The sequence below is a fragment of the Micromesistius poutassou genome (genome assembly GCF_964030765.1).
Source record: "Micromesistius poutassou genome assembly, chromosome: 5".
NCBI classification, from domain to species: Eukaryota; Metazoa; Chordata; class Actinopteri; order Gadiformes; family Gadidae; genus Micromesistius; species Micromesistius poutassou.
In genome coordinates this window covers 35924-46738 of record NC_140275.1, presented here as the reverse complement: position 1 = coordinate 46738, position 10815 = coordinate 35924, and the positions used below count along the sequence as shown (strand labels likewise).

Sequence of the window (10815 nt, the reverse complement as noted above, 5' to 3'; positions counted from 1 at the left end):
GGCCAAACGTTCCGGTGGCTGCTGGGGACCGTGGTAGGGTACGCCGTCTCCATCTCGGCGTCCCACCAGAAGGAGAGAGAGGGAGGGGACACCAGCAGGTCGCCCCTCATGGACAACAAGGACGCCCTCGCCTCCTACGCCCGGCTGTTCCCATGGTGACGGCCGTGGCCACCCTGCTGGTAGACTATTCTAATCTGTGTAATTTCTCGCTCATTCGTTATTATTATTATTCGTTATAATAGCCTACTCTCCAACTACATAGGCAGTTAGGCACGCGCTTCTGTACCCTACATATATAATTTATATTCATTCAAAATATCAACATACTATTTTAAAATGAAAGAGGCTGGGGTTTAGTTTTATATAATTTGTTTATATTGTTCAGTAGTTTGAGGCCGTAAAGCACAGTTAACAGAGCTAAGGTGGTGACGTCATCCAGTCCACTGCTGTTCCAGTTGCAGGCGCGTACTCGCATTCTCGGAAGTCTGTACTTAGAAGTCCGGACTTGCCAAGTACGTACTTCCAAGTCCGAGAGAACGTAGTCCGCGTACTTGGTATTGAGAAACGGCTTACATCCTGTGTCTCACCCAGCAAACATGTCGACGTCGATCAGACGTCTAATAGACGTTGGTCATGGAGGTCGAAACGACGTCGATTTGAGGGGCTGATATGAAAGTTTTTCTGACGTCGGTCCTTCGACGGCTCATAGACGACATCAATCCACTGTATAGACATTTCAACCTACGTGAAATGTACTTTTACTTTTAACCTAAGACACTACATACCCACTTAATTATGAAAAAAAAACAGTATTAAGCTACATTTCAGTTACTTTGTAGTATGCCCCAATTTACGGTTTTCAGTATAGCTACCCACTAAACCTATAACAAGCAGTTCTTGTGCTGCATGTAGATAATTAAACATTTCTCAATCTGTTGTAAACATATTTACAACCATTAGACCAATTCCAGCCAACATTACCTCAAACCCTGTCGTCAACAAGTCCAATAGACGTCGAATCGCAACGTGACTTTATTTCGACCCTTTGCCGACATGACATGTATAGATAGAACCAAATGTAGCCTATAGAGCATTTGGTCACATCAAAAGGATAGCAACATTTGGCTACATATATAGTATTTTGTTTAGTTATGCATACTGTATCAATAAAGCATTAATACATGTCCTATTAATCTTCAAAAGACAGATTTCAGGGTATAAAGTGCACTATCCAAAACATTTTATTTATACCCAAGTAGGCCTACATCTTCTTTAAACAACAAAATGAAAACTTATTGGGACCAAAATCCCATCCCCCCAGTCCTTGCAGGTGCATGTTTCAGGTGTAAACTCGTGGCTGCTTCGATTTCTGTATCTGTGGCGTTGGGATTCCATCTCTTCACAGCAGCTGGAAAGAAAACACCAGTACAAGGTTTGGTGAGAGTGAGAAGTTTGACTGGCCAAAATACACAAGTGTATGGCTCAGTGGACGAAGACAGCCTCACCATCCAGCGCCCCAGCCTCAAGGGCTAACTGGTGGCTACATCAAGTCCATTTAGCTAGCTACATCGGAAGCTATCACCCCTCTCGCTATGAATAATGAGAAGAATGGGTCCTAAAATTGACAGTTCACAGGACTAATGCACGGGGAAAGGGCTTTGCCACCCGTGTTTTATTCAAGAACACACAGCTAATGTTAGCCCTGAAACGGGACGCTGCTACTCCCCGGCTGGGAGGTAGCAGCGTCCCGTTTCAGGGCTAAGCTAACGTTAGCCTGCTAGCTTCCCGCTCCCAGTTCGTATGTAACGTTACAAATACGAAAACCCGCTATCCATGAGAATACACCATGTAGCCTCAAATTCAACAGTTTAGCATGTAAATAATAAAAGGGTAATGCCTCTACAAATACAGTTGCATTTTAAATTGCAGTGTCTTTTCGAAACTCACCTGCAACTGTTGCATGCTGCCGAACTTGACGGCGAACTGATATCACCTGCGCATGCGTTGGAGGGATTACGTGTTGGTGCACAAGGAAAAATAGTTCCTAAATGGAACTTGAGTAAATGCTGGAATAAAACATTTTAGCACCTATATTGGCCATATACATGATAGCATATTGCGTTGGGAATAATAACCCAGCAAACATTTTCTCGACCTGCGTCGAAGCAAACAAGTCCAGTCGACGTCGAGTCACGACGTGACTTCATTTCGACATGAAAACATAATCATTAGAGGAATGGTGATTTCAATGAAGACTTATTTTAGAGTGGTGTAACCGAATAAACACTCCCAGCAAACATTTATGCATTCAACAAGTCTTAAATACGCCGGGTCACAACGTGACTTTATTTCGACCATTTGCCGACATGAAAACATATAGGCCTATGCCGCTACGGAAATGGTGATTTCGAGGAAAGCTTGTTTGACAGTTGTGTAACTGAATAAACACTGTTTATATCGCTATTTAACTTAACAACGATGTAACTTTGTAACATTAGTGTGAACGGTAATGTTTACACATTAATAGTATTATTGAAAAGTGTTATTATTCCAAACGCAATATGCTATCATGTATATGGCCAATATAGGTGCTAAAATGTTTTATTCCAGCATTTACTCAAGTTCCATTGAGGAACTATTTTTCCTTGCGCACCAACACGTAATCCCTCCAACGCATGCGCAGGTGATATCAGTTCGCCGTCAAGTTCGGCACTCAGCAGCATGCGGGAGTTGCAGGTGAGTTTCGAAAAGACACTGCAATTTAAAATGCAACTGTATTTGTAGAGACATTACCCTTTTGTTATTTGCATGCATAACTGTTGAATTTGAGGCTACATGGCGTATTCTCATGGATAGCGGGTTTTCGTATTTGTAACGTTACATACGAACTGGGAGCGGGAAGCTAGCAGGCTAACGTTAGCTTAGCCCTGAAACGGGACGCTGCTACTTCCCAGCTGGGGAGCAGCAGCGTCCCGTTTCAGGGCTAACGGTAGCTGTGTTATTGAAAATAAAACACGGGTGGCAAAGCCCTTCCCCGTGCATTAGTCCTGTGAACTGTTGGTCAATTTTAGGACCCATTCTTCTCATTATTGATAGCGAGAGAGGTGATAGCTTCCGATGTAGCTAAGCTAAATGGACTTGATGTAGCCACCAGTTAGCCCTTGAGGCTGGGGTGCTGGATGGTGAGACTGTCTTCGTCCACTGAGCCAAACACTTGGTGTATTTTGGCCAGTCAAACTTCTCACTCTCACCAAACCTTGTACTGGTGTTCTTTCCAGCTGCTGTGACGAGATGGAATCCCGAGGCCACAGATACAGTAATCGAAGCAGCCACGAGTTTACACCTGAAACATGCACCTGCAAGGACTGGGGGGGTGGGATTTTGATCCCAATAAGTTTTCATTTTGTTGTTTAAAGAAGATGTAGGCCTACTTGGGTATAAATTTACTTTATACCCTGAAATCTGTCTTTTGTTGAAGATTAATAGGACATGTATTCATGCTTGATTGATAAGAGTATGCATAATTAAACCAAATATTATAGATGTAGCCAAATATTGCTGTCCTTTTGATATGACCAAATGCTCTATAGGCTACATTTGGTTCTATCTATACATCATGTCGGCAAAGGGTCGAAATAAAGTCACGTTGCGACTCGACGTCTATTGGACTTGTTGACCACACGGTTTGAGGTAAATATGTTTACAACAGATTGAGAAATGTTTAATTATCTACATGCAGCATAAGAACTGCTTGTTATAGGTTCAGTGGGTAGCTATACTGAAAACCGTAAATTGGAGCACACTACAAGGTAACTGAAATGTAGCTTAATACTATTTTTTTCATAATTAAGTGGGTATTTAGTGTATTGGCTTAAAAGTAAATTTCATGTAGGTTGAAATGTCGTCTATACAACGTCGAGACGACGTGGATTGATGTCGTCTATGAGACGTCGAAACGACGTCGGTCGAAAGACCTCCCGCCCTGGCAACAAAAAAAACCGCGGCCTTTGATTGGACCGTCTCACTTAATTTGCCAAACAGCTCCCATGGTTTAATTGGACAGAATGTCACTTGGACTAGGATGCTGCTCCGTGATTGGCGCATTGGGAGCGCATATTCACCTGCGCTCCTCCCGCCGAAAACTTCCCGCCGAAAAGCAGACTTTTACAGTTTCCAACCATCACGTAAGTAATGCCTTTATTAAAGGTTAAAAAATGCATTAAAATGTGAGCAGACACGCTAGTTATATGCTATAGACCCTAAGGTAGCTGTGGTATAAATGTTGGAACGAATGTCGAAGTATAAATATGTTAAACTTGATGTGGAAAGTACGCACCGTCACGTTTCCCATTGAAACGAATGGCGCGGTGATAGGCCTTGAAACGAGATCTGGCAAATCGTGGAAAATGCATTAAAATGTGAGCAGACACGCTAGTTATATGCTATAGACCCTAAGGTAGCTGTGGTATAAATGTTGGAACGAATGTCGAAGTATAAATATGTTAAACTTGATGTGGAAAGTACGCACCGTCACGTTTCCCATTGAAACGAATGGCGCGGTGATAGGCCTTGAAACGAGATCTGGCAAATCGTGGAAAATGCATTAAAATGTGAGCAGACACGCTAGCTATATGCTATAGACCCTAATGTAGCTGTGGTATAAATGTTGGAACGAATGTTGAAGTATAAATATGTTAAACTTGATGTGGAAAGTACGCACCGTCACGTTTCCCATTGAAACGAATGGCGCGGTGATAGGCCTTGAAACGAGATCTGGCAAATCGTGGAAAATGCATTAAAATGTGAGCAGACACGCTAGCTATATGCTATAGACCCTAATGTAGCTGTGGTATAAATGTTGGAACGAATGTTGAAGTATAAATATGTTAAACTTGATGTGGAAAGTACGCACCGTCACGTTTCCCATTGAAACGAATGGCGCGGTGATAGGCCTTGAAACGAGATCTGGCAAATCGTGGAAAATGCATTAAAATGTGAGCAGACACGCTAGCTATATGCTATAGACCCTAATGTAGCTGTGGTATAAATGTTGGAACGAATGTTGAAGTATAAATATGTTAAACTTGATGTGGAAAGTACGCACCGTCACGTTTCCCATTGAAACGAATGGCGCGGTGATAGGCCTTGAAACGAGATCTGGCAAATCGTGGAAAATGCATTAAAATGTGAGCAGACACGCTAGCTATATGCTATAGACCCTAATGTAGCTGTGGTATAAATGTTGGAACGAATGTTGAAGTATAAATATGTTAAACTTGATGTGGAAAGTACGCACCGTCACGTTTCCCATTGAAACGAATGGCGCGGTGATAGGCCTTGAAACGAGATCTGGCAAATCGTGAAAAATGCATTAAAATGTGAGCAGATTAGCCAGTTATATGCTATAGACCCTAAGGTAGTTTTGGTATAAATTCTGGAACGAATGTCGAAGTATAAATATGTTAAACTTGATGTGAAAAGTATTCCCTTTGTCATCCCCATTGTCGCGATTCCCATTGTCACGTTTGGCGCGTTTATTCGCCCTGGAAAATTGTGTAAAATGCATTAAACTGTAATCAGTCGACGGTGTTTTATGCTATAGACCAGTGTTTCTCAACCTTTTTTGAGCAAATGCCCCCCTTACCTTACCCTGATCCTCTGCCCCCCCCCCCCGATATTATTGTTCCTAACCAACTCCACTCCAACTCGTGCTACATTGCTTGAATAAAAAACTTCTGTGCCGCTGGTTTTTTCTGGACAAGAAAATGTGTATTCAGAGTTTTATTAAAATGTTTTAATATTGAGCTATTGAAGTTTAATACGTAACAGTGCTTGTGTACATTTGTATTGGTTATTGAGCTGTTAACCCGCGAACTTGGGTTCAATATGTGCACGAAAGACTCCCTTTGTTTACGTGACGTTGCCTAGCAACGCTGTGCATGTGCAGCCTTTATCCGCTCCGTTCTGAGTTGGCGAGTAGCACGTTTAAGTTTGCGGCCAAATAGTAATTAAAGTAGTTTGTTACTATACAAGTTAAGCGCCTGTAACATCAGTGTTAAATGCGTATGTGCCGGTTGGTGTGCGTACTTTATGAAAGTGTTTATCGGTTCGCAGACGTAATGAGCGACATTGCGGTGGTCTACATGTAATGCGCACGTTCTATTGTTTACAATTAGCATGCTAAGCGGCGTTAGCTTTATTCACGTCTTGTGTTGCCTTACTATGTAATATGGATGAGATTCATGTTGCTTAGTGTAATGCCCCATCCACCGCTTGCTTTGCATGTCCCGCAAACCAACCAGTGGAAGTCAGGGGAGGGCGAAACAGTTTCTGAAAGCACCACGCTGCCGCGATGAGGTGGATTTGTTTATCGGCGTTACTATGGCGATCATGACGGCACTGAGCATGAAGTAAAAAGTAGATGAGACGATAGAGGGGTTAGAAACCCATATGAAGATAGGCTTTTTATTTAAATTAATTAAAAGTGTAAATGTGTGATTTCGGTGCTTGAAATACAACCTCGATTTGCATAAGAGAGGTGTGAATGGATGGGGCAACAGGTCACTATCAGGCTAAACCTAATGGCCTCCTGACATTAACATTCACAACAGTATTACCCTAACCCCCCTAATGGGCTGATATCCTGACATTAACATTGATATCAACAGTCTTACAGCTTTGTCTGTGTGTGTGTGTGTGTGAAGGTGGTCCTCACCACACCGCCCCGCCTGTGGTGGTACCCGCCAGGCGCCCGGCACCTCTACACGCAGCCCCCCCGCCAGAGCCCAAGCCTTCTTCCTGCGCCCATTCTTCCTCTGGCTGGATGGTGAGTCAATGAGTCTATTCCTAACTGGCTTTTTCACTCATGTGAATTGTAAAGGGAAGTATAAGTACAAAGAAGCTTCTCTACAGTAACTCATTACGCTGGCGGTCAGGGTCCAAAACTAACTTTTTCACTTACCAGCCAGGCTGGCTGGTAAGTGAAATTTTTTACCAGCCAGGCAGATATTTTACCAGCCAACCAAATAAAAATTGCTTTTAAGTGTTGTGAATTGCTATCAGTATTATTTAACATGTCATTTGGGTCTAATATGCGATTCTCAATCAATATTTTAATAGTATATGCACTAATACTAGTAGCAATGTATGTTAAAATATGAATCACTGTTTCTGATTTTAGCTCAACCAGACTGCAACAGCCCTATATAAACATGAATATCTGACCAGTGGTGGACAAAGTATTCAAAGACATGACTTAAGTGAAAGTTTTTTTTTTAATTCATGTAAAAGTGGCTGAATGTGGCTAAAATGATATCTATACAGAGTATAATATTGTTATATTGTCCAGCTATATTGCATACATGACAACATGTATCACTGACTTCAGTCTTCATCGGACAGTCCAGTCAAAACACAGCCATCTTGGTCCTCCTGGTCCTCTGGAACATAATCTGGTCTTCTGGAACGGACAGTGTCACTGTGCCACAGGTGAATGGCAGTAGAGGGATCAAAATCATTGACATCTGGTGAGCAAAGCTGGATTGTCATGAGATCTGACAGTGATGAGGATGTGAGATTGGACCTCCAGTCAGTCTTGACCTATATTGAGGAAAAAAAGCATAACACATTGAGTCAGTGAAAATGTACCTTGTTGGCACACAAAGGAAAGTCAATCCTGTGTTACATCAAATGAAAATAAAAAACATCAGTAGATAATAGAAAATACTGCTTGATTGTTTATCTTGATTGAGATAAACATGTCACATGAATACTCTTCGACACACTCGAAGGAGGGATTTTGATTGAGTCTTTACCTGCTTCATTGTACTGAATCCCCGTTCGCAGTCAGCAGTGGAGGCAGGGACCGCTAGCACCAAATCAATCAAGTCAAGCACATCAGGACACTGTTCTCTGTCACGTTGGTTGACTTTTGACCAGGACGTCGTCTGCACCGTCTGTGTTTGTGCATAGATCCTGCTCTTCAATATAGTCCACTGATCTGGTATTTTCTCAACACAGACACCAGCGGAGGTCAGCACTGGTCCAAAATGTTGGCATAGAGCCTCAATCTCTCTATCCCCAAAATCTGGAAATGGCAGAATACATACAGTATAAGAGCCAGATTTGAAAATGGCATTCTACCTATTTTGAAACTGAAACTGCTCTGCTGTTTAAAATTCGGTATTTCGGTATTATTATTGGAACCTGTTCTGACACAAAGAACCAACCTGTTTCTACAGATTCTCTATCAGTCCAGTTCTTGAAACTCGCCAACATGGTTGCACGCAGGACTCCCTCACTAACATCCTGAAACCTGTCATTCAAGCTGTCCCTGAGTCTTGAGAGTAGAGTCTGCCCTGCGGTCTTGACTGCTCTGTCGTCATTCTTTCCCACACTTAACTTGACTCCTTCAAATGTCAGACCACTGGTGGCCTTCATCATTGGCCCTGCCCTTAAGTTGAAAATTATACACATAACACATTACTACAATATTTTTTCTTTTCTTATATCCTTTATCAATTAATTAATTGAATAGTTTATAGTTGCTCACTGCATATTAATGATCATTTAAATAATCACACTGACAAACCTGGTTTCATATTTATCCAGCACAGCCTGGGTGGCAAGCAGGGAGGCGTGTGCCTCTGCCAGGGTGATAGTAGGCTTCTGCAGAGTGGCAGAGAGGCTGCTGAGGTGGCTCAGCACATCAAAAAGGAACCCACAGAACTGTAACAGAGCACTCTCCTTTGCCAAACTGTGGAACTTCTTTGCTTTAGCTTGAGGCACACTACGGACCCCCTGTGCGTCAGGGGATTGAATCTGGAATATACACAGACACAAAAAAAAGACAATGAAGCTGCTGTACTTTATATTACATATTACATTAAGTGTTTGTGTAGGCCAACTATTAATTAATGTGTCAATAACCTGTTCAAGATGCAGCACAATGGCTGGGTATCCCCTCAGGTAGTGGTCCAGCGCTCGAAGAAGGTGGCCCACCCAACGAGTTCCGCCGATTCTTGTTGGCATGAGGGGCTTTGCTTTGAGAGTCGCGTAGCTCTTGATTAGATTAGCCCTGTTTAGGGGACTTTTGTGGTAGAAAGAGTACAGTCCACCCAGTAGTTCATCCATTCTGCGGAACATGGCAGATTCCTTGATGGCATCAGAGAAGGAGAGCTCCAGACGGTGAGCCATGCAATGAACACCAATAACGTAAGTCTTGTCCCCTTTCAGTCTGGTCACAACCCCACTCTTCCCCCCTGACATGACAGCAGCCCCATCTGTGACACAGGCTACAAGTTTCCCCTCCCACCCTTTACAAGCTGCATCCATTAGATTTTTGATGGCTTGAGTAATGTTAGCAGAATCAGCTTTCTCCACAGCTTCAATGCCAATAAATTTCACATTCACATTCCCCTTTGTACAAAAACGTACATAGACTAACTCCTCCTCCTTCACGGCAGTATCTGTGGATCCATCTGATAAAATAGAGCAGAATTTGGTCTCCTCCAACTCCTCTCTGAGTTTGATTTGTTCCGCCTTTGCTATATATTTTGTGAATAACCTACACTCCACTTCATTTCTGTAGGTTTTCCCAACCTTCAGGCCTTTTTTCTCATCCAAGCTGTAAAGAAGGAAAGAGAAAAACATATTCAATTGCTATGAAATAATAAATGAAATTACATATAATAGTGCATCATACTTCATTCATGCTTATGCTGTGAAATATTAACATTCCCAAATCAATAAATTGCTGGAGGCAACAGCCAATAGTAACATTAGGCCACACACTTTACTTTTGATATAAATATCAACAACCATCATGTTCTATCTTGACCACGTTTGTTACATAGTGTGTGTGTGTGTGTGTGTGTGTGTGTGTGTGTGTGTGTGTGTGTGTGTGTGTGTGTGTGTGTGTGTGTGTGTGTGTGTGTGTGTGTGTGTCAGAGAGTGGCGCTTATTTAGCTTAGTTATTGATTAAGCTGTAAGCCGTTACATGTAGTTAACATATAATATAATATTTGGTGGGTAACAAAAACACAAAACATTAACACGAGGTTAGATCAACTTACTTGCACATCCATTTAAAATCTGAAAACGGCCGAGCATTCTTGGCAATCGCATGGGAGGTGCGGAACAGTATTGCCATCTTCTCCTTAGTTGCCTCCGGTAATTTAACCAGAGAGATAACACAGGGTGCCTGTTGAAGAGGCTCTGACACTTTTTCCTCAGCAATCAGGCAGTCTTTGTGGGACTGAGAATTTTCGTGGAATACGATTGTTTCTAGCTTCATGGTGGTGCAGCCAACCACAAACGCATTTCCCCTCCGCTTTCCCTTTGCGTGAGCACTGCAGACATGACAAAACATTTTTTTTTCTTGGGCTGAATGCACTAGCCATGGCCTTGCGACCCGCCATCTCTCGAGGAAATGCCGGCTAACGTTAGCAGGTTTAGGCGGCTGAGACTGAGCGGGAGCGGGAGCGGGAGCAGGAACAACAGCAGCGGCAGCATTATCCTCCGTCTCTTGGTCGTGGCCGCGGGTCTTCGGAGTGTCTGCCTCGGAATCGGCATGCTCTTTTACTTTTCTTTTTGCTTTTTTTGCGGGAGGCTCCACTATATCCGGCCAGCATCTCCACATCCTTGCTTTCTTCTTCGTCTTCTTCTACTACTGAAATGCGTACGACCGTAATGACGGCGCGACGCACTTACGTGACTGTCAGGAAACTAGCAGTTCTACTGGGCGCGCCAAACAACACCAATGGGTACGCTGAATGGTGGCATCACGCGCTTACGTGCCAAAAGATCGTCTCTGCT

At 42.9% G+C, this 10815-nt stretch overlaps 1 protein-coding gene across 1 annotated transcript; it reads right to left on the bottom strand.

The window, feature by feature from the left end:
- Positions 1–7383: 7383 nt before the first annotated feature.
- LOC311343898 (E3 SUMO-protein ligase KIAA1586-like) lies at positions 7384–10418 on the bottom strand (the record flags this gene model as incomplete). Its single annotated transcript, XM_084468868.1, has 4 exons — positions 7384–7459; positions 8591–8820; positions 8929–9417; positions 10398–10418. 4 exons carry the CDS (start codon positions 10416–10418, stop codon positions 7384–7386), a joined length of 816 nt encoding a protein of 271 aa, XP_084324994.1.
- Positions 10419–10815: the final 397 nt, after the last annotated feature.